Source organism: Electrophorus electricus, chromosome 6, assembly GCF_013358815.1.
Source record: "Electrophorus electricus isolate fEleEle1 chromosome 6, fEleEle1.pri, whole genome shotgun sequence".
Classification (NCBI taxonomy): Eukaryota; Metazoa; Chordata; class Actinopteri; order Gymnotiformes; family Gymnotidae; genus Electrophorus; species Electrophorus electricus.
Window position 1 is genome coordinate 20,492,034 of NC_049540.1, and position 27,993 is coordinate 20,520,026.

The following is a 27,993-nucleotide window of genomic DNA, read 5'->3' on the forward strand; positions in this document are numbered from 1 at the left end:
TACAATCATCAAAATGAGCAAACTTCAAGATAAAGATTTTTTTTTAATTATACTATTCTGAACAATATCTGCACTGTATATGAAATAATTTCGAAGGTTTACTACATTAAATGCCTACTGAGCTACTCAGACACATGTATACATGTATTAACTTGTTTCTTTAACTGCCGTAGCACACAAGCAGCTAACCTGGACTCGGACCTGCTCCGGGGGCCACAGTCCCCCCCAGATGAACTGCAGGTAACTAAAGAGCACAATAACACTGAGGAAGGTGAAGTTACTGGCAACTCCAATCACTGCTGATGTCAGAGGGAAGTTATACAAGAGGTATCTATGGAGAGAGAACGATGGAAAAGGCTTAAGAGTCTCACTGACACCGATTACTGCTGAGCACTACTGGATAGAGCCACAAAAGGCCTACATACAAGAATGTTATCCTTTATATCATTTCAGCATATTATCAAATTTGAGTGTTGCTAGAAATTAATCATATAAGATAAGAATTGGTATGCCTCCATTACAAAAACATCACGACAATGGAAATAATTATCAGGTAAAAGTCTGAGAGGGGAAAGGCAATGTTACATGCCTGATACCAGTGAAGTAGGCATGGATTCTAAGCTGGGCTGAGTAGATCTGCACTTGTCGAGACTGAATTTCTATCACTGCCCCAATGGTAGGCTGGTACTGTAAAAGGGAAACCAGGAAAATCCCTTTAAATGAAGTAAAGCATTTTCTATATCACTACCATTAAAGCATTGAGTGAAAATCAAAAGTGAAACAAAAGCAGCTGAAATATGCAACAGAAGTCAGTAATGATAACACACAGTTCACATGATGGACTACCATTCTAATTATATTATATTTAGCATTTCAAAAATTTATACCAAATTCATACCATATTTCTATAGTTCACATCAGGTGAGTATACACTAAGATGGAGCAGGGAGATCTTCTTTGGGGTACTTACAGAGTCAGACTTGTAGTCTGAAAAAAGCTCCACATCTATGAGTTGCTTCTGCTCTGACAGCCCAGTGAGCAGCAGCGGGGAGAACACCAGGGTGTTCAGCGTCTGCAGAAGGCTGGAGCGATAGTGCAGCATGGCCTAGCAGGACACAACACAGCTGCTTTCAAAAGGTAAGATGGATACACAGTCTGAGGCTACCATGACAGAAGGAAACACAGGTAGTCAAGCATGCTGAGATGGGAGACCAACTTCATAAAAAGTATTTTGAAATGAATCCTAGGTAAGCTACACACAAGACTGTGGAGGCCATTATGATTAAAGAGTCTTGCTGTCATATGGGGAATATTCCAATACCTGAACTGAGAAAGTAAGTATTAGAGTGGTGCTGGACCTAAAATGATTATATTATTTCTAACTCTTAACTCAGGATTATATGGATCTTTCAGAATGCCCAGGACACCCTCTTGTGGGCTTTTATTGTAACATCAGGTAACAAATATTTTGGAATATTTCACATCAATTACAGATCAGCTGATTCCAAGCTTTTGGGTGAAAGAGTCTTTAGTCTTACTCACAGAGCGAGTCACAGTGGACACGGTTATCCCATTCTTGGTGTAGCAAGACATTCTGACCATGAACATGCCAAGCTGCTCATTAACTGGAGATTCCGGCATCTCCAATTCAAGAGATACCCGGTATGGCTGACCATACATCATCACCTACAAAACAAAGAATTGTTATAATTTCTTGGTATTAAACATTTATTTTTGAGATGTAGTTTTTAAATATTCTGGCACAATTTTTCTATCACATTTTAATGAACTCAGCCAGCCCAAACAATTGCTAAATAATAATTTTTTAAAAAGAGTGAGGATTTCACCTGCTCTTTGCCATTCTTTAGGAGAGAGATGTTGGCCATGGGGAATGAACAAAGACCTGAATTGAGTGATTCACAGTCTGTTCTGAAACATTGGAGAATTTAATCCAATTATTCCTGAAAGTAATTAAGATGTAGCCATACAAAGTAATTTCAGAAAAACAGTGGTAACCCTCATATTCAGGTGTCTGAAACACTAAATGAAGAGGTTGACAGCAGTTGCTCTCCTCAAAGTCACAGATAGAACTCTGAACACAGACACCGACATTCACAGGTATAAGGAACTTCATAAACCTGAGAGAGCCTGTTTACATTTTCAATGGACCACCTTTGTTATTATGTGTTTGCAATCAGATAAATTAATTTTATATGTAAAGTAAGGCATTAGGAAGGATGTTTTTTGAGAATCAATAGGAATACTGGATAAAGATGGAAAGCAAAAATGCCTATACAAACCCTTGATTGAAGATTTAAATATTTGCCATCACATACAAATCATTGCACAGTGATTATGACCAACACACACAAAACAGGTGCCTGTACCTGTAGTGGTAGTTGACTGGTGTGGAGAAGCTAACAGTGGGCATGTAGGAATAGTAGAAGCTGCCATAGAGAAAGATTGAGACCCAGAGAAGCAGCACCAGTACACAGCACAGAATGGCAGCCCGCAGTAGCGTTCTGCGAGCCCTCAGCAGGGTCACAGCTGCCACATCCTGGAGCCACAGCAGAACGGGCCCCAAGACCGAGCCCATTTGCTCTAGTCCACAGCTGTCTTGCCCTGGCTGTGGTCTCCTGCTCCCTGGATTCCGTCTGTTCTCCACTCCTGCCACAGCGTGATGCTTCTCAGAATTCATAAACACCGACTCAAACACTCCATCACTGAGTTTTGGCAGATGTGGAAGACATTTAGGGATTTTTTTATATCACTAATATAACTATCCTTTTCAGTGACATTTATGACTCTAGACTGTTATATGATACGAGTACACTGTTAGCTCAGATTGTGGTTGCGTCCTCAAAAACCTAAAGAAATTTAAAAAATAGACAAAACAACAAAAACATTAAGCATGGGCTTACACAAAACATGGTTTTTAAAAAACTGCCACAACTTGTAATGCAATATTAATTATCCAATCTGAGACGTTTCAAGTACAAAACTTAAGATATGTATGCGCTTTTACAGATAAGACAGAATAAGTTAATATACACGCCACTATACACGCCACCGTATCTCAGAGCACCGAACCTCAGGACCGCAGCGATAGCATGAACCATGTTACAAGCGTGTGTTTTGGTGATTCTAATATTCGGACCTAATTTCCATAACTTAATCACAAATCAAGTAAACAACAAAGATAGTTTGCAAGCTAAAGAATTAAGCTAGCTAGCTAGCGTTAACTAACCTATGCGGACACAGTCAACATGGCACGGCAATGACAAATGATAGCATCTTAATTTTCTATCCGTTCATTTCAACATGATATTATGAAGCAATGTCATCTGGTGTAACGGTTTGGCTCACAGAGATGACAGTAAAAGATGACACTAAAAAATAATCAAAATGTGAACCTTTTTTGTATTAGAACTGAAACTTTAACAACAATCACATAGCTGGCTTACCTAGCTAGCTAGCTAACGTCACTAGTGAACAGTCAATGAATGGCTAGCCAGTAGCTACATAGCTAACCAGTATGCCAAGACAAGAAGCATCGCTGTATTGGTAACTAGTTTCCTTACTAATAATGATTATTATAATAATAATATAATATTTTTTATTATTATTACTCACCTTCTAGGAATATATGTATATATCACATGTAAAGAAAATAATTGTGTTAACAAACTTAGATAACTGTCAGCTAACACCTCCAGGCAGGACCCAGAAGCAGAACTCCAAATACGGCAAGTGTGGGGGAACAGAGCTACTTCTCGCGATACGAATTCTGTATGGCGATGTAAAACCCTAATATAAAAGATTTTTTTCTCTCTCTCTCTCTCTCTCTCTCTCTCTCTCTCTCTCTCTCTCTCTCTCTCTCTCTCTCTCTCTCTCTCTCAGTAAACTGTTCTATCCTCTATTAAATGTCGATCGTATTTTTGACACCTTTTTTTGTTTGATTTTGATAATAAAATGTATATTAGGTTTATCCTCTTATTTCCAGTAATCTAATAGACACTATATAGCATTCTAAAAAGTAATGGAATCATTTTTCAGCATATCAGTCAGACCTGGAGTGTGTCAACATTTTCAAATCTCAGATAATGTTCACAGTTGCACAAATGGATGTGTGATCTGGGAGGCAAGGGGATATATTAATGCAGACAAAGTAGTGTAGCCATGTGGAGAACCATATAAGATCTTAACCTGGGTGGGAGAGACCATTGAGACAAAATGGTGCCACATTTTAGACAAAGAGGCTGAGACTGCAGCAGTTCCCATGGTAACAGAGCAAGAAGAGAGAAGATTTACGGATGCAAGTAAAAGCTGGGTACCACACACATACTGTTGTTAAATGCAAGGATTTGATCAGAAATATCCCATACCTACTCCAATCATGTCTTGTTTTCTCTTTCATGTCATATATTTTCCTCCACATATTTAACCTCTCCCTCATTACACCTAACTAGTGCAGAAATGGTATGGACCAGCCCAGAATAAATCAATTACCGTGGAGCCCCCTGTCCTTACTTGGCACATTCCACTCTGCAGAGGGGAGTTTTGTGCATGTATCAGGAGACTGGTGCTTATTGTAGCAGAATTGCAGTGCAGTCGACTGTACGGAACAAGGTAGCATCCATACTGTCTATGAGGGTGGGGTCTGGCTGCACTGAGAGCTAAAAACACAGACAGACAGACAGAGGGAGAAAAAGGAATAAGCACAGAAGAGGAGGGAGAGCTAACGCCAGAAGAGGAATACAACAAGGGTAAGAGAGAGGAGAAGAAGGGAGAAAGGGAATTGGTAGGCCCAGAATGGGGAAAACAGATTTATCTCTTATGGGGTTGTTTTTTTGTTGTTTTTTTTTTGCATTTCCTTCTTCATTCATCCTCAATAATTTTCTTCTAAATTTCTCTAAGTATTAGAATGAGTCCTCTTTAACACTGCATTTAATATATGGTGTAAATTGGGAAATCTGTCCATCAGGTAATCCAAATTCATATATATAGTGTAGTCTATAGTGTATGATGTTATATTAACCGATAATGTGTGAGTAGCCATGATTGCTGTGCATGCATTTGGCCCAGTTTCCATTTTTGTGCTGCCAATACCTACTATATGGATTTGTGTAACACTGTAAATAATCTGTACAATAATGCTCATCAAATTAAGAAAGAATCTATATTAATTTGTCAGCAGTGTCTGAAAAAGATTATGCTGTTTCCCATGTGGTGACTGATTTGTGTGATAACAGAGTCTGTGTGGAAAATGAATACACTCAGCATGGGTCTCAAGCACACTGCATTGTGGTTTAAGTTAATACTACTCTGATATCCAAGCAAAGTGAACTGTTAAGATTCCAAAATTCCTCAACAAGTCATGTAAATTCTATTTTATGTTTGTTTAAAAATAAATACTATGAAAGCACCATAAATGCAAGTATCAAGATGAATTAAACAGTTCTGCAGTATGACAAGAGCTATTGAAATCAGACTGTCGCTTATCATTGTCACTAAAGATTTACTAGGGCAAGTGACTTTTAGCCAGGAAGTAGTAAATGATACAGTGGAAGAATGTCTCCTAAGAGAAGAGGAAGAAGGGAACAGGAGAGAGATAAGTGGTGGAAGAAAGAAAAGATTTCTAGAATTCTGGACTTCCACAACAGGAAGTGTTCTGTAAACCAGAGTTGTCACTGATAATTAATGATGCCTCTAAAAATTAGTGAAGCTTCTGGGAATCACAAATTGGGATTTATGATGTACATGTTCCACCCCTAACAATTAACTGTGACTTTGTGAGCTGATGCAATGTGTGTAGTTCTTTTTGTAAGTGTTATTTTTGCCAGTGTATGCAGGTGTGTGTTTGTGCTGTGCATGGCAGGATGAAAGGAGACACCCCTGTGAACAGCACCATGAGTGTCGGCCAGGCAAGGAAGCTGGTGGAACAGCTGAAGATTGAGGCCAGTTTTTGTCGAATTAAGGTGAGAGAAAGTAATTTTAAAAAAGTAAAATATAAAAACATTGGATGAAATATGTGAAAACAGGTGCAAATATCATCTTTTATACTTCTCTTTTTAAATCATTTTCTCCCTCTTGACACACATTAATTTGATATCAGATGTGCTCACTGATTTGGAATCAGGTTAATTGGTATGGCCTAATTCTGCTAGCCCCCATGGCAGTGCATGTCCCATAATCACTTAGGCATTCAAAGTGTAAGCATTCAAGTATACATGAAACAGCATAAATTACTTATGATTGAAACAAAATAACAAAAAAATAAATAAAAATGCAAGAACAGACCTAATTACAATCATTGCAAAAATAGAAATGCAATTTAAGTTTCCTACAATGGGCCTTGCCATTATGTTCACATAATAGAGCAATATGACTAGCATATTTCAACTAACCTCCGTTTATTGTATGGTGGTAATTGGTATTGATGGAATCAAGCCCCTATTGAATGGCTTCATCCCCACACCCTCAGGTATCCAAGGCAGCAGCAGACTTGATGGCTTACTGTGATGCCCATGCCTGCGAAGACCCACTCATCACACCTGTGCCCACCTCAGAGAACCCCTTCAGGGAGAAAAAATTCTTCTGTGCCCTCCTCTGAGCAGGACGCAGAGAATGGCATCAGAGTCATTTAGATGATTCTGATTTGTGTACGTGCATTACACATATAAACACATTAATTAACACAAAATATTACAATGTGAGAGTTCTAAATTTCTGGTTCCAAAAACCGTGGTTCCAGAATTTCACCTTTGACAGTGGCCAAGGCTAAATATCCATAACCTTGTTCGTGTGAGAACATTTTGTGCTATTTTCTGTGTTCTATGAGAGACACTCAATCTCTGTTTGGTAAGATGTGCATCAGATAGAAAGCAGCAGTTATAAAATGTATATGGTAAACAGACACATATGCAAGCACATGATTTTTCTATCCAATGAAAATAGGCGTTGGGGTTGAATGTTTTCATTATTTTAACTTTTATTAAACCTTTAAGTAACATCCTTTGCTTTATACTTTTTCCCTCACATGGTATACAATTGTGATTTATAAATTCTGTATATTTTGGGTTTTTTAAGCCTCCTTTAAAGTGGCTCTGTATGCTTGTAAATTTTGGCAAAGGACAAGTTTAACTTTTTGGACATATTAGCCAAGTAAGATGCACAGACCTACACATAACACTTCAAAACAAAACAAAAACAAAATCTGAATAATGGAAACAGCTATTGGCTATCAACAAAGCAACATGCTGTATAGATTTCAGTTCAGTATCCATACACTCATATGAACAGTATCAGATGAGTGTTACCCAAGAGTTCACCTGTTAAAGAGGCCAAGCAACAAGAATCTGTAATCACTAAATCTTGATGTGATCCAGTCTGGGTTTACAAAAATATTAGACAGAATCAAATTAAAAATATAGTGTTACCAAGACTGTCGGTTTGTGTCCTTGTCTTTTTGAGGTTACGTAGGACATGACTCCGACATTTGTAAACTTTTCATACTTCATATCGAACAGGGCCCAGTTAAAAAAAAAAAAAAAAAAAAAAAAAAAAAAAAAAAGTTTAAAGGTTACAGTGATGCAACACACCCTTCATTAACATTGACACAGGACAGCATCTGGTCTGTAACTGCAAATAATAGTGTTCCTGCTTTTTTCCTTAGGATAACAGTATACATCAAAATATCCTAGGTGTGAGCTACATGGAAGGTATTGCCAAACTTGTGCATTATACTTAAGCTGATATTTAAAAAAAAAAAATTTTTTTTTCCAGGAGCAGTATAACATTTGGTAAACATCACACCACAGTAAAGGGGCTTACATTTAGTTATTGCCTTAAAACAGGACCAGTATGTATACTGAAGGACAGATCTTTCAATCAGGTACCATTTGATGTGGACAATTAATTTAAGGCATTTTTTTTGATTTATTGAAAAACACAGACAATGTAACAATTTATTTCAGCATTACTATATCTTCCTTTCCTAACAAACATTTAAGGGAACTCTTAAAACACACTAACTACTTTAGAGCAGTTTTGCCACTTCTATTAAAAGCTTTAAAATACCACTGCCAACATGTATGGAATCTGAAAAGACAAAAGTAGTCAGTATTCTCATAAATATCTGTAATCTAACCTAAAATGATCATCATGGTGGTTCAGTTCTTAATCAAGCCATACAAGGACAGCTAGAAGTGAAGATGCTGTAAATATCAAAATTAGCATCTATAATCAGAGTTAAAGAACATGTGAAACTGATTTGGCTTCATACATCATTAACTATAAAACAATTGTTTAAAACATTGGCCTATTGTTGCTCTAATCAAATCTGCTTTGTTTTGATACTGCCATAATGTCAAATGAAGTAAAGAAACAAATTTCATGAAAGGGGCAATATTCTCTTCATGTCTCAGTGTGAAACACTGAAGCTTTGACTGCATCCAAAGGTTTGAAGGGAGCATGTGTGACATGTAAATAAAAAAAAGAATGACACCAACCTAATGTGTTTAAAAAGAAAACCAAAAAGATTTTTACAGGAAAGAGTCACACCATTCTCGCAGGCAACCATAGCAGTCGCCTTGCTGTTTTATATTTGCCCCACATGTATCCTTTAACCAGTCCCGAAACAGCTCCTCATCCTTCTTCAACACTAGGAATTGCCCAAGAACAACATATGCCTGAGGGAAGAATGTAAAGTGAAAGCCACATTACCTCTCACAATACTCCTTACATTTAACATTCTTTCTAGATAGCAAACCATGAAAGTGTCTCACTTTGTCAAAGCCCTTTTCCTCCAGTCTCTTTCCAAGAACTTCACCGATTCCAGCAAGTGCCATCACTGGTTTCTCACCCATGGGCTCTGCTACAAACTCTTTGTGTTTCTGTGATGTTGAAGACATTGTTTGTTTTGGTGTGATGGGGAAGTAGTCCTTCAAGAGTTTGTACTGAAAAGAGGAGAAAATTCATTAGTACTTCATAAGATACACCAAGAGCACATCTATACATTTAAAAGAAAATTAACTACAACATTAAAAGAGAAGTTGGACCTGTGTGTATAGACTTCACTCATTACACTACTGTTTTAGCCAGAAGACAAGGAGAATAAGGTAACGTTATCCTAGCTCCAGTTCGCTCCCTTGAAAATAATCCAGTCCATATTTAGCACGCTCGTTCGCTATATTTAGAAGGAATGCACATCTTTAGCTAGCTATGAAAACTCATATGCGACCAGATGTTTGGCCAGAATGCCAAAATCGATCATGATCAGCTACTCTGCTAATTAGCAAGGCTGAATAATTTTAGTGACAGTGAAACCATTATTTGCTTGAATGACATGATACCCAACGCTACTTGACTTAACTGGAAATATAACTAGTTAGCTAAGCTAAATGACAAGAAAAATGAAAGCGAAAGGAGCGCTTATAAGGGGTTCGTAAGCAAACAGTCATAAACAAGTCATCTTTACTCGAGCGATTGAGCTGTGTATCCAGGATTTGTAATTTGGTAAAGTACACGTGACGCTAGATTTTGGTAAATACACGTATATAAAACAATCTTGTAAATATAGTTATTATCTAATTTGCTACTTTTCTGAGGTTTGAGGTAATTAACCTAGGTTATCTTAGCTAGCTAGAACTGTAACTAGGGTTAGTTAGCCTGGCTCAAAGTTCACAAACCGACTAGCTATCTGGACATAGTTATATCTTATAGCGCCACTTCAGATTTAGTAGCTCATAACTAATTAGCTAGCTAGGTTACCTAATTCATTTTCTAGTAATCGGTCGTCCGTGCAAGATTCAGTGCTCTTAGGAGAATAACGTAGTGACGATTACATTTAATGTTAGTTACCTTAGATAACGCCTAACCAAAGCGCCAGCTATCACCGTCCTCTTTCACGCACTGCTGTGCTAATTCTTAATGGTTGCTAAACAGCTAATTAAAATGCGTTCAAACACAACTTCCTGATCCCGCCTTTAGCAAATGTATTTCCGTTTCCTAACCAGAATTTCTTGCTTTTTCGGTTTCAAGAGGGCCTTCTGGTGGCTGGTGGTATATAATATGAAATTTCTCTATTTCGTGTCATTATTTCATGAGTCCACTATGGTGAAGTAAAGGGGTGCATCAGGGTCAACATTTCATTATTAAAATGTTCTCCTAGTTCTTGTATGTTTTAGACTATAGGAATATTATTTTATAATGTTCTGTTCATTAGTGTCAGAGGTCCTTTATCAGCTATGCAAACAAAGTGCTTTTCAAGAAGCACAGCTTCCAGAAACCTACAGTACACTTTTTACTATGTCTACATAACTACAATGTACTGTGGTTAAAGGTGTAAGGGTAGTGAACATTGCAGTGTAGTACATAAGGTTTTCAGAGAAACAAAATGTCTTGCCAGGCAAGGCCAATGACTGCTGAGGGCCTGAGCCCCTGAAAGCTGATACATTTTAAACTACAGCAGTGGCAATATGCTAAATATGTAATGACAGTATGAGACCCGAATTCCCTAAATGGGCCCTGTGAATTTTGTGTAGGGTCACAACAGACTTTAGAATTGCCATTGTGTCTCACACAGATGTGCTTCATGCAAGCAAAGTTGAGAAACACTTGTTTGCACAACCAACGAAGAACCACTGTCCAAAACATCCAGTTATAAAATAGAAAGAAGACAGAAGAAATGAAGAGAATGAAGAAAATGTATTCTAATAGGGACATGGAGCTGTGACTCCTAACCTGGAGGAGTAATTCCCAAGGATTCTAGGAATGACAACATCAAGTTCAGGCCAGAAGAGTGCAATACTTAGAACAGTGGAAATACTACACTGCACCCTCAAACATCTCTAGTAGAAGGCCAAAGTTTGAGGAAAGATATGCCCACATACTGGAAGAGTGGGATAGGAATTATTATGAATTATTATGATATAAAATATAACATTGTAAAAGATGTTTAACTGTAACAAATCAGAATTTTTACTTTTATCAAGGACTTGACTAATGTTAGTGTTACGGTATGGCCCCTCCTCTCAGATGTCCAGATCAGAGTCCTACAGACCCTTGTCAGACTACCGGTACTGGGAAGATGAGAATCAATATCTGGGGTTGGACTCTGTGGAGTCCTATTATCCCTATATGGACTATCGGGAGGGCTATGGTGATTATGGACAGAGAGAGGAGCACCACGATGTCAGCCTCCAGTCAGACTCGAGGCCGACCGCCTGGAGGATCCTCCCTTCGTGATGGACATGTGGTCAGCGGATTCCGAGAGCGAGGAGCCTCTGGCGCCCAAGACTCTACCCGAGGCACGTCGCTCTAGAGCCAGCAAGATGCCCCGTGTGACTTGCAGGAATGCAGTGTCAACATCATCTGAAGACACTCCCTCACCTAAGGCATACAGCCCCAGAGCTTGTGTGCCTACGCATAAGCCACAAAGTGGCAAGAAGGAGGCGTCACCAGTGCCTGCCCCAGAGACAGGCAAAACAGCTGGTGCGCTTCCAAATCCGCCACCCAAATCAGCAAGGGGCGATCCTCCACAGGCTGGTCGGACTTCAACCCAGCCGACGACTAGGGGACAGGCTGGGGTTCCTGCCAGCTTCCCCAGACTAATTCCTAACCCTTTGCGTAGTTTTGTTCACTTCCCTGTCACTGTACCCATCCCTGTCACACTTAATGTGCCGGTCACTTTGTCCCCCTTTGTGTTTGTGCCTGTTCCCATCAGTGTGTCCATCCATGTGTCTGTTGTCATCTTGGTCCCTGTCTTCCTCCTCTCAGTTCTGCTCGCACTGGCCCGTGTCAGGTCGCTCAGTCTTCCAGCCTCACCAGTTGGCATTGGTCTATAGCCAGATAGGCTGGTGCGCTAGGAGTCGCACCCGCTGGGTAGGGGCTCTGTCAAAGGTATGGCCTGTCTTTCCAGATGTCTCTCTGTGTGTTCGTTTGTATGGCCACGCCCTCCCCGTATATCACACCTGTTCCTCATTTTGTGTCATTATCGTGCGTGTATTTAAGGTGTCGTCTAAGCGTTGGTGTTTGTCGGTATTTAACCTTTAGGTTACATTGTTGTATGTTAATATATGTCATTGTGGTCTACACGGCTCGCCTTTGCATCCTGCCTAGCCTCCCAGCGTTACAGTTAGAAGGATGATCCATTAAGATTATGTACATATTTTCTTAAGTTTAACCGAGGTTCTGTGAATCCTCCCTGTTAACATAGAATGATTAGTCTTCAACAGACCTATAATACCTATTTAATGAAATTTAATTAAACTTATAAACTTAAAATTTGAAAAAAATTAGAAATAAAGTTCATATAGAAATACCTTGTAACGCGGGGTGGCCCGAGTGCCGCAGGGCGAGGGGCAGACTCTGACGTCTGGGTCGTACATTTATTCAAACACAAAGACTGCCACTCACACGTGTTCCAAACAAAGGACACGAACATGAAACGATTAACATTAAACGAACACGATAAATACATCTAACAATGACGAGTATAACATTGCCATTAACACGTTACCACAACCATGACCAACGACACTGCCCACCCTGACGTGGGTTTAAACACACAGACACGCGAGGCGCAGGCGTGGCCACTAACGAAGGTCCTCCCACTGCACGTAGCTGGCCAAACCACGTGCTTCGCGGGAGGCGAGCGTTCCGTGACACACCTCCGTTTTTTTTCTAAAGGAAGTGTGGGAAACGTGTGTGTGTGTGTGTGTGTGTGTGTGTGTGAGAGAGAGAGAGAGAAAGAGAGAGACAGATTTGATGGAGGTGGGCGTTTGATGTGATTACACCACTGACTTAATTTACTTGTATGAAGCGATAATTGAGAAACCAACTGAGATAGTATCAGGGCTTAGTTTGAGACCCCGTTAGTACATGAACATAGCTATTTATACAGCAAACTATATGCAAACTAAATGGTTCATAGTTATGCTGTAGCATCTGGTCAGTGTTTGTGTGTTTTTAAAATAAACACTACATATTGACAGGAGGGAAGTTTTATAGAATCAGTGGGTCAAACACTTTTCTTCTGAAGTAATTTAGCAGTCTGCTTTTCCTGCAGTATCAAATTCAACTTAGCTTCTCCCATGTACAATGTTTTCCCATTATTAAACATTATGGATACATGATGTAATGAAATTGGTGCTGTGAAGACAATTTTACAGTATGTTACCACACATGTGCCCATGTTGACATAGACAGAACAGGGTAAACAATATAGCCACGGATTGATTGTGGCCGGTCAGACTGACTGGAGTTCAATGAACAGGAATTTAAAGTCGATGAAAGGCAATGCTGACAAACTCTTCAGCCAGGCAGGGAGAACTCAAAACTGTGGGAGATAAGAATCAATCCTTTTTTTACTTTCAAGCACAGGGTCAACTATCTTCCACCCCAAGTTGCTTATTTTCCACACATACATGTACTGATTACACAGTCAATTCTTGGCCAATGATGAAATGGCAGTTGATACCATAAGGTTATAAATATTGTTATTCATGCATGTTGTGGCTTGCATTTACTTTCCCATACTGGTTATAGCATGAGAGACCTGTTCTGAACCATGTCCTTGAATCATTATGTACATCACAATGTACTTTGGTGCATTTACATATGTAATGCCTTCTAATGCTCCCATCCTAAAGGAGGAGCATGTGACGTGAATGTTTTTGTCCCATTTGAAACAAAAGATGCAGGAATGTGTGATTCTTCAACAGACCAGTAAAAATATGGTATGTATTTAAAATAATGACATGACCCCTTAAGATTTCTAAATATACAGCTTGTACACTGTAACCTACACGTGTCTGAACACCCAACTTCCCTGCTGGATCAGGTTGCATTTTCCTAGTATTGGGACATGATTCTGGCAACTCTTACAAACAGGGTGTTCATCTGTTCTTCCCTGTTAGCCCAGATCCTTTTTATTATGTTTACTCCAAAATGAAAAATATGTTGTACCTATGTTCTACTCAGATCATTTTTACCTAAACGGCCAATGGGCGGTTTAATAGTTTTGCTTGGTCAGTTAACATCTTAGCCTATAATTTTCTGTTTAATAATATTTATATGTAAAAGAGTGACTGTGTTTTACATTGCAATGTAGTCTAGTTTATTTGTCATTGTGAGTTTGTGATAAGATCACTGTGAGAGAAAAGTACTTCTGATCAAAAGAATAATGGTCTTTGTACTCACAAAACATTACTATCTTTGATTTGGTGTTTACTAATTTGACTGTTTACACACTGCATTGACATTCATGATCACTGTAAAGTAAGACAGAACACAACTGGGTGAAAGGTTACTGTTTATCTGCCATACAGCTTAGTCTCACACAGCTATTCAATTTTGATATAATTATTTTCATAGTGCAATAAAGGTGAATCTTAAACCATATTTCTCCATATTTATTTTTGATAAACTACTATTTAAGAAAAGTTAGTCATACATTCAGAATAAATTATTTTATCTAATCCACAAATAATGCTCTGGAATAAGACTAAATATTTGAACATCAGATTGACAGTATTCTTGAAACTACATCTCAACTGTTTACACCTCACATATCTATAGATGTTTATCACATAATCTCCTGGAAAGAAATGCAATACCTCACATTCTGAACTTGTTTGGGGAGCTGGGGTGAGGTGGAGGGAGCTCAAATTGAAAACATGACTGGGTTAGTAGTCTAATAATACTCTTTTAAGGTGTATGTTTTGTTTATTAAGTCAAAAAATGATTGCATCTATTTATTTACACCCCCAGTTCAAATGTTTAAACTAAACTACTGCTATTTATTATTATTATTAGAATCATCATTATATTCATCATCATCATAATAATCGTCGTCATTAGCAGCAGTAGTCTTGTAATAGGAATATTTATATTGCTATTATATCTACTATTACAACTATTTAATATGTGTAATGACATAATCGTTATACATAGCTTACACTACATTAAGTAAAGCAAGATAGTCCTTAGAATATTTTTAAATGATTATTAAATGCATTATAAAATCGAGTAGCACTGTTTATACCATTTAAAATAGAACTCAGCTATACATTAAAAAAGCTAACTAAGCGCTTAACCTCAAACAAACCTGGTATTTTAGTAGGCATAGCGGTCGTTTCTATCGTTAGTTAAGGTCCACCTTAAAATGGGGTTGTGCCATGGCGCTGTGCTGTATAAAGCGTGAGCATCACCAATGTAAGAAAGGATCTTACATATAAATGCGACGCGGTGAACATCTTGAGGAACGAAATTCATCTTATAGTCTTCGGTAGACTATATAATATAAACGGTAACGGTCTTAATGTTTTTTGTATTACTAATTAAATTCCTTTTTTTTTTTTTCAGAATAGCTTAGCCTACTTTTTCCAGAATTGTAACATGTGATAGCATAGCTAGCTGTGTTCTCATAAACCTGTTTAAGATGCTATATATCTGCACTGCTTGTGGTGTTGGGCATATTGCCTATTTCAGGATGCTTGTTTAAAATGTTAAACCGTGCATTACTTCAAATGTTAAGAAGGCAGAACTGAACTCCTGTTTTTAATTGAATAAGCTACATGCGTGAACCGAAATCCTCCGGGACGTTTTTTGTTTTTTTTAGACATTCACATAAGCTACAGAGGTTCTTATCGCAGTGTTTGTAAAATGTAGCTAGCGTTAACTGTTGTAGTTTAATACCATCGGGTTGAATTTTACTTTTAAGTGCGGGTACATTTCACTAATAGGCGAACTATAGGCTCACGATTATCCGGCTCTTCTGCGTTTACGATTAATAATACTCAGTTGACCTGACAGGCTATGATATGCTAAGTTAAACTTCATGCTAAGTTATTTCACGTCTTCAGTTATTTCCCACTTCCCCAGTTCTTTTCGTCGACCCAGCTACATCACTGTAATTCAGCAAACGCCAGAAAAAGCCGGTTTCGCTGATGCAACATTCAGCTTTGTTACCTCGCCTTGGCTCGGTGGTTTGTGAAAGGCTGAAAGAGCTTCTGGGTAATACCCAGTGTCACACCATTTCTTTAGGTACAAAAGGAACATAAGTGACGGAATCGCACAAAATGGCGAAAGACGATGAAGTAGGCATGAAGGATGTCGAGCTGAACGAGGTAGATCCAGAGAAACAGCCGATGACAGCCGGAGAGACCGGCAATGGAGACGCCAGCTCGCCGGTAACGGAGAAAAACGGAATTGTGAAGGTGAAGATTCCTGATGAGAAAGAAACCAAATTTACTGGTCTCTCCAAGGAAGAGCTTTTAAAAGTCGCAGGAACTCCAGGGTATGACCAGTCATAATTTGTTCATTTTCCCCAACAATTGACCTCCGTCTTAATGGAATCAGTTATGTGACTCTCATTCGAACCGTTTTCTTTCTAGATGGGTGAGAGCCAGATGGGCACTACTCATTCTGTTCTGGCTTGGTTGGGTTGGGATGCTTGCTGGTGCCATTGTCATCATTGTCCAGGCGCCTCGCTGCAAACCTCTTCCTGAGATGAACTGGTGGAATAATGGACCCATGTATCAGATTGGAGCCATCAACTCATTCACAGAGATTCCAGGCCTTAAAGGTAAGGACACACATTGTGCACAGATAATGAAAACAAGACCTCTTAAAAGTGGGTTTAGTTTATAGAGGGATGTGTGGTATTTGCTTCTGAGATCATTCCATTTAAATGCTTTCTGGGTCTAGGGAACTGGCCTGTCGAGTTAGGTGAATATTCATGCTGTGGTGTTTTAGGATGTGTGCAATGATCCATAAGCAGCATGTTGCATATACTTTCTAAAAATGTTGGGAAAACACAGAATAATGTCACTGACACAACTGCTGGTATATCTTAGGTTTGGAGGCAAAGATTAATGCTCTTTCAGCACTGAAGATGAAGAGTTTGGTGGTAGGTCCCATCCACGTGTCCACTGCTAATAAACCTGAACAACTGAATTTGGAGGCAGTCTCATCGAATTTTGGCAGTCTGGAGGAGTTGAAGCAGTTTGTTGCAGCGGCACACAAGAAGAGTGAGTTTTACTTTGAGGAAATTATTTACTGCAGTGGTGCCAAAGTCCTGTCCTGGAGATCTAATCCTAATCTAGCACACATGGCTCCAATATTAATATGCTGCTGAAGGATGTGATTAACTGGATCAGATGTGTTACATTAGGTTTGGAAGTAAACTGGACTTGGGCACCACTGTTTTACTGTATATCACAGGAGGTTGGACTGTTGTTATTTAGTAAATGTAAAGAATATTCACCTTTTTCCAGGTATCTCTGTGGTTTTGGATCTAACCCCTAACTATAACGGATTGCAGCCATTCTTTGAAGGTCATCTCATACCTGTGGCAGAGAAATTAAAGGTATTATTTCTGACATGTATTACTGTGAGTCTGTGTTGGTTTTTGGTGTTCCCTGGTGAGTTGCTAATGGTATTACATCTTTATTCCAGAATGCCACTGCTTACTGGCTGAAACAAGGTGTGGATGGAATCCTGCTTTATGGTGTTGAGCATATTGCTATATCACCATTAATTTGGAATAGTATTAAAGACACAATCAGAAGTTACAATGATGATGAGAAGAAAAAGTAAGCAGAATAACTAACTCAATACTAACTCAGTAACTTTCCCATTAATATTTTCAACCATTAATTATTGATTTATAAATGTGTGCAACACGTTTCTATTAACGGTTTAAGGAGCCATTTTGCAGAATAAGAACTGATAAGAATCATCTTTAATGGCACCTTTAATGGTTGGCTGAATCTGGTGACACAGAGCTTAATGTGGCTTGAGATATTAATGTTAGAAAGTGCTGAAGACCTTTAATTTAGTGATATGATCCTAGAAATGTACCTTGATTCTTTTGGTTGAAGGGTTCTAATCGGAGTTACTGAGGAGACATCTCCTGAGGCAGTGAGCATTCTACTGAACAGGACGGGTGTGGACCTACTCCTTTCTGGGGTTCTGAGATCCAGGTCTGGCACAGCCCTTGCTGAAGTTGTAGAGAGCCTCAATTCCATCCATACGCAGACCCAGCTGGCCTGGAACATTGGTGACCGTGTCAAAGGGCACCTGGCCTCCTTAGTGGGATCAGTAGATGTGAAGCTAAGCCAGCTGCTGCTTCTCACTCTGCCCGGTACTGCCGTGTTCAACTATGGAGATGAAATTGGACTGAAGGATGAAGTAGGGGATCATAAGGTGAATCTGAGAGAGAATGCTGATGTTGAATGCTGGGGTCAATATAAAGGTGTGTAAATGGCAAATAACTTTTATTTTTCCTTCCTAAAGCATATGGTATATCCAGTGATGGTGTGGCCCAAGTCAACTGAAGCCATAAATGAGACCGAAAAGGTAACAAGACCAGTCTCAAGTTTTCTGTACATCGAGAACTTTATTATTGTACATTATGCAATAATCTTGACATTTTATCGTATCTGACCTGTGTTCCTCTTCTTAAAAGAAATTAACCAACACTGTCACCATCCACCGCTTTGTCCTTGCAGGAGCTGAGTGAACGTATTTCCTTCTTCAAGACTGTGACTGATCTTAGATCAAAGGAGCGCTCCCTCTTGCATGGGGATTATTTGACTGTGTACAATTCCTCCAGTGCGCTGGCCTACGTGCGCAAGTGGGACCAGAGTGAGCGCTTCTTAGTTGCTTTTAATTGGTCTCCAAGTGAATCAGTCATACTACAGCTGGCACATGAAGAGCTTCCTAAGGAGGCCACCATCGTGGTCAGCACTGATGAAGGAAAGTTGGCCCCTGGCCACTCTGTTAGTTTGTCCCAACTGGAGTTGGGGCCAGACCTGGGCGTTATGCTTAAATTCCCTTACACTCCATAAAGAGGGTCTAAAGCTTTGATGCAAGGGCCTTGTGCAGTGTTTTTCTGTTGGGCATTCTGTGACTCTTTTTTTTAACATTCACAGTTTCAGTGCACTAAAGTTTTCAGAACAGGTTTTTAATTTAAACATATTAGTATTACCATGTGTATGCAAATTTGCACAAGCTAGAGTCCAAGCACTGTATCATTTAATGTAGAGACCATAAATACCTTTTTTCCATTTTGTTTTACACTTGCTTGAAACACATTCCATAAGATTTTCATGTATAGAAGTTATAAGATTCAGATCAATAAGATTCAGAAGCTGAAAGTTTTTGTAAGGCTAAATGTTTCACTGTACTCCCCTAACTGCTATGTGAGTAACATTGGTAAAATGTGACTTACCAAATAGGTCTGAAAAATAAAACTGGAATGGAATTTATATTGCTGCAAGTAGTATTTATTTGTTTCCTTTGTATTGTTTAGGTTCTTTCGTGTATAAGATTGAATTGAGACATGCTTGAATCACCAAGAATTATCTCAAAGAAGACTAGTATCTCTGTTTTTAAAAAAAAATATTTTATCATGTTCTCCAGAACATTAAACTCATTTGATTGCCTTAGGAGAGAACATCATTTATTTTTCAATTTTCGTCTGTCCCCTGCCATATTTTGGTACAAACCATGATGGACAAAGAAATTGCATTATAATATGGAACCCAGTATAATTGTCAATCTGTATGTAAATTTTACATAAAACTTCACCTGCTGTTGTAATAGGGTGATGATTCAAATGCATGAAAATGAGAATGCAGACAGACAGTAACATTTCTCACTAGAAGAGTGACTGCAGTATGCTTTAAAATATTCAGGAGCATGTTGAACTGTCTCTTATTTTTTAATTTCTGGACAGTTATACATACAACATGCCATGCCTAACAGCATTCACATTAGAAGCAAGGGAGATCTATTTAATAAATGTCTTATACATTAAAATGTCTTTCTTCTCCACCACTGACATGTAATTTCATGGCATGAGCCTGTCTCTTTAAGAACTCCACGCATCCTGTGAGAACATCCTGACGCATTGCAGGTGGATGAGAACCAATCAGGTGAGCTTGTTTTGGTCAGCTGATTCACGCCGTCAGGCGTTTATATATTTATATATATATATATTTATATATATACATCCCTCAGCGTGCCATTCAAACGCGGAAGCAAATGTCGCAAGAGTTTTAAAATATAGGTTGTTTTGTTAGTACAGTTTTATGTGAGCTGGAATTATAAATAGTATTAGTAGTTAGACATCTTTGTATTTCTATTTGCTGCGTTTTCACGAACATTTGGCGCAGAGAGACCTTAGAAACGGCTTGGTTGTTAGGGAGTGCGACGTCCCGCTGTTGACCTAAGAACCGGAGCGTAGTAATACTACAATTTGGGCGCACAGTAGCTAGCTGCGGGAAGAGGCAGTTGATAAGCGGATTGGTAGAAAACTGAGCAGTGGACATTTAGTTTCTATTTTTTACGTAGATAATACCGCAGCAATCTCAATTTCAAGTGTTAACAATGGTAAGTAGATTAAGATATCTCTTCCAGATCGACAAGTGGTTTTGTTGTGACGAAATGCCAAATTAAATTCTCTGTTGTGAAGTCGTCTAAGCTATCCAGCCAGCTAGCTAGCTAACAATTGAATCGACTGCTGCAGTGCATTTAGCTAGCAAGTTAACTAGTTAGCTAGCTAGCGGTCCGTCTAGCTAACTGCAGTGAGAGTACCCGTTTTACCAGCGAATCTGTTTAGGTAGATCTTCGTTTGCCTTCGTTTTATTTCCTTGCTGTAACAGTTGTTTAAATTTTTGTGTAATTGTGAATTATTTGCAAGTTTAACACGGGACGAAAGGTGCCGTCAAATCTTCAGTTGCTCAATTTTGACACCTAAAGTTAAAATCAGCTAATCTTAAATTAACTAGCTAAAGCTATCTGGCAAATATAAATGTTGGCGTCATTAGCATTGGGATGTAGCTGCCTAGCTACCTGTCTAGTGGTACCCAACATCAGCAGGCCGAGGGAGGAAGCACTCAGTATTTATCCTTCCAATATTGGGACAGGTACTTTTATGTTCATAGAGTAAGATAGCGATCAGAGTTATAAATTAAAAGCCTACATATTAAGCAGTGTAACTGCAAACATGCTTTGCCCCGCCGCCTCTGTTGGTACAGAATCAAAACGCAGATTAAAACATTTTTGAAAGAATATATCTGGGAAGTTTAAAAAAAATGTAATTTTTGTTTGCTTTAATAGGCTGATCAGCTAACAGAGGAACAAATTGCTGGTAATTAAACGTCAAATTTCTTCTTATTTCTTATCCAGCCCTGTCATCATGCATGATTAATCAAGCAGTAATCTTGCTTTGCATTTTTTTTTTTTCAAGAATTCAAGGAAGCGTTCTCGCTGTTTGACAAAGACGGTGATGGCACCATCACCACCAAAGAGTTAGGGACTGTCATGCGGTCACTGGGGCAGAACCCTACAGAGGCAGAGCTTCAGGACATGATCAATGAAGTTGATGCTGATGGTGAGGGAAAGTTCACACAAATACAAATGGATAGAATCAAACATCACAGTAGTAACACAGACATGCACACAAACCCTTTATTTTACCCAAAGGTAATGGAACGATTGATTTCCCTGAGTTCCTCACCATGATGGCAAGGAAGATGAAGGATACCGACAGCGAGGAGGAAATCCGAGAAGCCTTCAGAGTTTTTGACAAGGTGATGAAGTGTGTTCAGTTTCAGTGTCATGTTCCATAATTGATCTCTGTGAATTGAGTTGTATTTGCCTGGGAAATTGATGTGATTTAGAATTTGTGTGCAGGATGGCAATGGTTACATCAGTGCTGCAGAGCTGCGTCATGTCATGACAAACCTAGGTGAAAAGCTAACGGATGAGGAGGTCGATGAGATGATTCGAGAGGCAGATATAGATGGTGACGGCCAGGTCAATTATGAAGGTCAGTTTTCAGGCAAAACTATAGTCAAGTTTTGTGGATGTAAACTATCTGTGTAACGGATGCTAGAAAGTTTCTAATTTGCAGCTCTTTGTTCTCATTACAACACCTCTTGTATGAACATGTTCATAATTCTAGGAATTGAGTATGCTGATATTGTTCATATTACATGGCTCTTAATCCTGCACTGAATTATTTTGATCATGAAAGTTTAATTGGGTCTTCACTTTTCATTAGGTGATGAGTGAAGAAAGTTATAGTAAGATTTGGGTAACTGCATGTATGCAGTTATGCGCATGTACTTTACTGCTCCCCTGTTCTGACATGCACACAATGGAGCAGCAGTTGTCTCATTTAATTTTTTTGTGTCTCTGGTTTTCAGAGTTTGTCCAGATGATGACTGCAAAGTAAAACTGGAAACCCAAAGGACTAAAGTAGACCAAACAGTGGGCAGCATGCTCACTGTCGAATTTCATCAAGCATTCACAACCATTCTCCTACTGCTTTCCATTAGTTAGTTCTCCCCCACCCCTCTTTTCTTCAGTTGAATTGTCCTCTGCTCTGCCTGTTATGAAATGTCAGCTGATTTTTCCCTTGTCTTCACATTCTCTATTATTTTCATTATTTATTGTTTTTCAAGAAAAAACAAATGACTATTTACATATACATTAAGAAAAAAACTTACATATATGATGGTGATAACAATGTAGTACATTATCAATATGTTAAAGATTATATAACATACTATATGGTGAAGAGCAATGCATGCTTTATTTAGTTTGGCATGTTTCTGTGCTTCTCTGCTTGCCTCTTTTCTAACTTACTAGCTCCTTTTAACTTTGCATGTTTCTCATGCAATCTCTGCTCAGTGGTCTTAGAACTGTATGGTGAACAACTGTTCATGGATATCGGGCTTTTAATTACAAAAATGGTCCAAAAATGTCCACGTACTGTCTAATAGCTGCAGTTTGGTGTGTATGGGTCTGTAGTAACTGCTCGGACCAGATGCTGAAGGAAATGTTGAAGTTGATTTGTGAGGGGGTAGTCCATAGAGAAGTATAGGACTAATGTTTGTAAGGAATTATATTACTTTTACCTGTCTCTCTCTTAACCAGGAGAGAGATGGACACCAGTGACAGGGTTTTAGTTCTGAATATGAGCCGCAGTCTCTTAATAAGCCCTGTCCCAAGCAGATGTCATCTGTCTAGTCCTAAACAGATGCCATAAGTCTGTTGTAGACTACAGAGGTTTAATGGGTATTGTCAATTTCCAGCTGTCAAACATAGTTTTTCTACAGGCTCAATTTAGTTGTTTTGAGCGCTTGCAGTGTGATGTTTTGTACTGAAGATGTAGAATAATTTTCATGTCAACATAAGGTCTTATATTTTGATGCTGCACTGTGTCCATATCCATGTCATGTATCTTATTTTAGTGGACCATTTCTGGATTGGGGTGGGAGGGGGAGTAAAACTCACTTAAATCTAAGCTGGATACACGATTCTCCCTGCAGGAAATTGCCTCTGTGTGTGTCTAAAGCATCTTTCACAACCTAGAGCTTGTTTGAGAGTATTGCAATAGAAGTTGATTTTGTAGGCAGTGTTCTCTCTCTCTCTCTCTCTCTCTCTCTCTCTCTCTCTCTCTCTCTCTCTCTCTCTCTCTCTCTCTCTCTCTCTCGATATGATTGCCTATGTAGTTTTGCAGGCAAAGTGGGAAGTGCCATGTTTGATGTAGCACCTGCCTAATTTTCTCACAACTACTTTTAAATTGAAACAAGCAACTATTACCTAAAGTTGTAGGTTTAAATGCACTATGGAGGCATCTACATGGACGGTGCCTGCAGGAAGCATCATGTATCATGCTTGTGATGTTGCATCCTCTGTACTGAGTCTTTTCTACTGTTCTGAATGTATTTTTTTAAATGTCATTTTAACTGTTTATTCCAAGGGCTGGTTTTCCAGAGAATGGTTAAGGTTAACATTGGACTCACAGAATTTCCTCAATTAATCTCCAGTAGTTCAACACTAGGCTTAATCACTGGAAAAGCATCCTTCCTTTACTCTGCTCATAATGTCATAGGGAAGATTGTGTTCCATTGCAGAACTGTTAAACTTGCTAAATAAACTTCTGGGACTTGTTTCTAAATTTAGACTCTGGTGTTGTAATTCTAGATGCATTATTGGATAAGTAGCTTGTTCTACTGTTATCTTGTCATTTCTGTTGTACATGCTGTGGCAAAGGCTGAGGGCAGTATCCACACCTCATTCTCAAACCTGAGTCTTCCAGGTGGTTAATGTGTGCTGGCCCACGGACCGACACGTCGGTTCTCTGGCTCACCAGCTAGAACACACATTAATCTTCCTGACTGACTGCCTGTCACTAACTAAAATTGTTCTGAGTTGCAAAATGCAATGTGCTGTATATCATTACACTGCATAACACATCTTGCATAAGTTCATAAGTAGGGTCTTTTGCAAGATTTTTTTAAAACCAGATTCAGGTTCGGCTGGAATGTGTGGAGGTTGGAGCAAAAACAGTTGCTATCTGAGCATATGAGCACAATTGCTTGTGTAGTCGAAACATGATTAGGAGCTTCAAGTCTCCAACCTCAAATCTAGGCATTCAAAGATTGTGTTTCTATTTTTTTATTTAACAAATAGAAAGTAATATTGTCCATGGGTGCATCCCATTTAAGTACTAATAGCTAATACTAATTTTTGTGTGTGTTATAATTAAAAATGTCAGTGTTGAGTATTTTATAAAATCTATGAATACTTGGAACAAGCTATTTTTGAGCATGGTTTGAATGGACACTATTGTCCCATAGTGCGATATAAACCGGAAAGGGAGGAGCTACTCACGTCTGGAATATTTTGAAAAAAATGGCGGAAAGTGATACGTTTGTTAACGTGTGTGGCAGGAGAATGCATGTTTAAATGTGGCAACTTAGCTTTCTTTTAAGTAAAATAAGTAGAATAATAAATACTTACTATTTTAGTAAGAACGCTGTTTGTGGTACATGTTAATTTGTGTAATTTAGCTAGCCACACTAGCCACCTCGCTCAGTGTTTGGCATTTGTAAGCAAGCGAATTAGCTGACTAGTTAGCTGATGGCAGCTAAATTTAGCTAGGTTAACATGTCCATATTTATAAATGAGGTAGAATATCAGATATAACTATTTTAGGTTTAATGGCTACCTATACCGAATGTAACACAGCTTGCATTGACGCATGTTGGCATAGCAAGGCATCATTACTTCCTGTTGATACGAAACAGTAAGATGTTAATTTTTTGTGTACTAACCTGCCAAACCCCTACTATTAAGATCAGTGTGTAGTACACAATTGGGATGCACATGCAAGTACATTAAAAAATTGTATTGTAGAATTTGTGATAAACACTACCTGCTGTCATACTTATAAACCAAATTTAAATGTATGATTCGGGCTCACATCAAATTCAAGCAAAAGGATAAGCAAGTGTAGCCTACATTTAGGGCTCACATTTGGATGGGTCTTTTAAATGCCCAGATAAAGACATTGTTTGAAAAGCAACCAGGAGAACATGTGCTTGATGCAATTTTGTATAAATTTTAATAAATACAGGAAGTTCTACAGCACCCCTCACTCTGTTAAATCTGATGTGATGTAGTCTACTACCTGTCTGTTTATATTAAAGGTATATTATGTTCCCACCCCAGTCTTTCATTTTCTTATGAAATTATCTGCAAAAAGTAAATGATTCTGGATGTCATCCAATATATACTGTTGGGGCAAAATATGCTTTGCCCTAAATAATGTGTACTGTGCAGATAGATAACAAGGTTTGAGGATGTGTTATAAGCCTGGACTCATCATGCCAAATCACCAGAATAGCAAGGTTTTGACCCACCCATCACAGATCTCGGAGCCAATACAAAAGAAAGTACAGATTTAAACATTATTCCTGGAGGTAAAGAGAAATCAATTTTTTTAGTTGTTTTTTTTAAACAAAACCATAGCACATTTGCCTTCCATAATCTGTTATATTTCAACATGAAACAGGATATTCTGTGGTCTGACTTGATCTTATTTTTGATTGGATTGTGAAAATGTGATGTATTATTGGTTAATACATATTTTTCCCTGCCTGTTTGGCCTTTGAGATGTAGCCAAAATCATAAGATGTTTTAAAGGTAAGTTAATGCACTCTGATGGAGGACTACAGAAAAAAAAACGTAATTTTTTTTTAATGTATTAATTATGCAAAAATATTACTAAGCACATGAATTAACAAGGAAATAAAGTCTGTTTCATGTTGTCCTTCTTAAATCACCTGGGGACCCAAAATAACTTATATTTGGTGCTACAAACCTTTTTTAGTTCCATTGTTGAGAGTTGGGAAAATAATATGTTGGCTGCAGATTCAAATAAAATTAAGTGCTTTACTTCATTAACTTGTAGATTTCTGTTACTGCCTCAAATCATTTTTAATATTTACCCATTTATAGGGAGAGTCCTGAAAAAAAAGACAAGTGGATCCAGCTAAAATTGCTCCCATTGTTCAAGCAATGGGCATACTGTATATGTCCTGGAAATAATATGTCAAGCTTAGAAATACACGAAACCTTCAGTGTCAAGCAGTGCTCTTTCCAGTATCTCAGTACATTTGTGTCCTGTCATCTGGAGCTTCTTGCTTCACTACTGAACCTCAAAGATAGTGCTTAATGATGCAGATATCTACTTATCTTTATAGTACATGAACAGGCTAAAAGTGGACATATGCCCATCCAGAGCATTAATAACATCCATCACTGAAAGCTTATTTCTAGATCTCAAAAATGTCATCAGGAACTGTCATTAATATGCCAAAAATGACAAAAACAAAAATCTTTGTGGTGCATGTGATTTAAATTGTACATTAGGAGGTTCAGAAACTCCTGGGTTGAGACCACCACTGATCATTGCATTTGCATTTTCATTTCATTTTAGTCAATGATAAGTTCACCAGCATTTCATGCACTGGGTCATATGAAACACTCTTAAAATCTCAAACTGCTCAGTCCCACAAATTAGTTCAGAACTTTAATCCAGTTTATGCTGAACTTGCTACAAGAAGATCTCTTGATCTTTGCTAAGAGATCTGACATAACAGTTAATTCCTATGTGCTGTAAAAGAGAGGATATGTAAAATTAATATATTTTAAATAATAATGAATGGTAGTACTATGTATTTTGTTCAAAGTAGTAAATATTTTATTATGTACATTCTACAACTATACTTTATAGGCTGTTATTAGTCCTTTTCACATGTGATGGGGTTTTAACCAAAGTGTTAGGTGCATATGAATCACATCCATGGACACTGCTCAGCTGTCAGACCATGGGCGATTTCATATTTCCCCGAGCTGGCGCTTGTCCTAATCCATAGTTTCCGTAATTACATAGAATAGTTACAGTTAATTTTATGGAAGTGTCATATTGCATCACATTTGACTTGTGAAGTCTAGACTCACCTAGCTACATTGTATTTCATTGTGACACTCACAAAACTGTATAAAATATAATCTTGAAAGACATTTATCCAAACAAACAAACAAACAAACAACTAAGACTGAATGTATTTAAGGATAATTTTAATAAATATTAAACACTGATGCATACACACCAAGGAGTCAGATTGCTATCATCTTTGAGGTGCAGAGGGGGCAATGACTGTTCATCTGTAACAACAGTGAATTAAATAGTATTCTTATGACAGCCTGTGAACCAAGATGAGTCTGGCCTCATGCTTTAACAGTTAATCCAAGAACTAACGTTACCCTGAAGTTTATCTTATTTTAGCTGGGTAGACTCCTTTGCAGCCCATAAGAAAAAGATTAGTAATTAGTAAATGCCATTATCGCCGCCCCCGCCCCCCCCCCCCCCCCAAAAAAATCATCAGCCACTCTGCATGCTAAACAAATGTTGTAAATTCTATTTACAACAAGATTTTTTTTTTATATAAAACTCTAGTATCTGCTTTGTTGACGCTTGCGCAGATACAAATTTTACGTGTCAAGGAATTCAGACTAAACCTTCAGCACCTAGTGGCGAACGTGCAAGACGCTTTGTGTTGTGCGTTAATGTTAACTTGTTGTCATTCGACGTTTATCACGTATTATTGTTTAATTATGAGT

At 38.4% G+C, this 27,993-nt stretch overlaps 5 protein-coding genes across 12 annotated transcripts in view; 3 read left to right on the top strand and 2 right to left on the bottom strand.

Moving 5' to 3' along the window:
- Positions 1 to 3,760, bottom strand: part of bscl2 (BSCL2 lipid droplet biogenesis associated, seipin) — a 4,800-nt gene extending 1,040 nt beyond the window's left edge. For 2 of the 5 annotated variants that reach the window (XM_027023825.2, XM_027023823.2), the window contains exons 1-7: positions 3,634 to 3,760; positions 2,388 to 2,867; positions 1,848 to 1,929; positions 1,543 to 1,686; positions 971 to 1,105; positions 590 to 687; positions 190 to 331 (exon numbers count right to left, since the gene is read on the bottom strand). In XM_027023825.2, coding sequence (XP_026879626.2) covers positions 190 to 331; positions 590 to 687; positions 971 to 1,105; positions 1,543 to 1,686; positions 1,848 to 1,929; positions 2,388 to 2,698 — 912 coding nt within the window. In that variant the 5' untranslated portion in view covers positions 2,699 to 2,867; positions 3,634 to 3,760. The remainder of the gene's footprint in view (positions 1 to 189; positions 332 to 589; positions 688 to 970; positions 1,106 to 1,542; positions 1,687 to 1,847; positions 1,930 to 2,387; positions 2,868 to 3,633) is intronic. The other 3 variants (XM_027023827.2, XM_027023824.2, XM_027023826.2) reach the window with 3 other exon arrangements.
- A 783-nt stretch (positions 3,761 to 4,543) lies between these two features.
- gng3 (guanine nucleotide binding protein (G protein), gamma 3) lies at positions 4,544 to 7,447 on the top strand. Of its 2 annotated transcripts, none has more exons than XM_027023849.2 (3): positions 4,544 to 4,766; positions 5,879 to 5,978; positions 6,485 to 7,447. In XM_027023849.2, the coding sequence occupies exons 2-3, from the start codon at positions 5,880 to 5,882 to the stop codon at positions 6,611 to 6,613; spliced, it is 228 nt and encodes a 75-aa protein (XP_026879650.1). In that variant the 5' UTR covers positions 4,544 to 4,766; position 5,879; the 3' UTR covers positions 6,614 to 7,447. The 2 variants fall into 2 exon arrangements, with proteins under 2 accessions (XP_026879650.1, XP_026879651.1); XM_027023850.2 differs by lacking the exon at positions 4,544 to 4,766 and adding an exon at positions 4,809 to 4,984.
- Positions 6,974 to 9,971, bottom strand: banf1 (BAF nuclear assembly factor 1). 2 transcript variants are annotated; one of them, XM_027023846.2, is made up of 3 exons: positions 9,862 to 9,971; positions 8,787 to 8,957; positions 6,974 to 8,690 (listed from the first exon to the last, which is right to left on the bottom strand). In XM_027023846.2, the coding sequence occupies exons 2-3, from the start codon at positions 8,910 to 8,912 to the stop codon at positions 8,544 to 8,546; spliced, it is 273 nt and encodes a 90-aa protein (XP_026879647.1). In that variant the 5' UTR covers positions 8,913 to 8,957; positions 9,862 to 9,971; the 3' UTR covers positions 6,974 to 8,543. The 2 variants fall into 2 exon arrangements, with proteins under 2 accessions (XP_026879647.1, XP_026879648.1); XM_027023847.2 differs by lacking the exon at positions 9,862 to 9,971 and adding an exon at positions 9,772 to 9,793.
- Positions 9,972 to 15,199: 5,228 nt separating this feature from the next.
- Positions 15,200 to 19,274, top strand: slc3a2b (solute carrier family 3 member 2b). Of its 2 annotated transcripts, none has more exons than XM_027023844.2 (9): positions 15,200 to 15,310; positions 16,029 to 16,300; positions 16,398 to 16,588; positions 16,860 to 17,033; positions 17,280 to 17,371; positions 17,461 to 17,597; positions 17,886 to 18,210; positions 18,301 to 18,363; positions 18,516 to 19,274. In XM_027023844.2, exons 2-9 carry the CDS (start codon positions 16,083 to 16,085, stop codon positions 18,852 to 18,854), a joined length of 1,539 nt encoding a protein of 512 aa, XP_026879645.2. In that variant the 5' UTR covers positions 15,200 to 15,310; positions 16,029 to 16,082; the 3' UTR covers positions 18,855 to 19,274. The 2 variants fall into 2 exon arrangements, with proteins under 2 accessions (XP_026879645.2, XP_026879644.2); XM_027023843.2 differs by having other exon boundaries at positions 15,201 to 15,310; positions 16,048 to 16,300.
- A 769-nt stretch (positions 19,275 to 20,043) lies between these two features.
- Positions 20,044 to 23,984, top strand: calm3b (calmodulin 3b (phosphorylase kinase, delta)). Its single transcript, XM_027023845.2, has 6 exons — positions 20,044 to 20,400; positions 21,130 to 21,160; positions 21,260 to 21,403; positions 21,496 to 21,602; positions 21,706 to 21,841; positions 22,221 to 23,984. Exons 1-6 carry the CDS (start codon positions 20,398 to 20,400, stop codon positions 22,247 to 22,249), a joined length of 450 nt encoding a protein of 149 aa, XP_026879646.1. The 5' UTR covers positions 20,044 to 20,397; the 3' UTR covers positions 22,250 to 23,984.
- Positions 23,985 to 27,993: the final 4,009 nt, after the last annotated feature.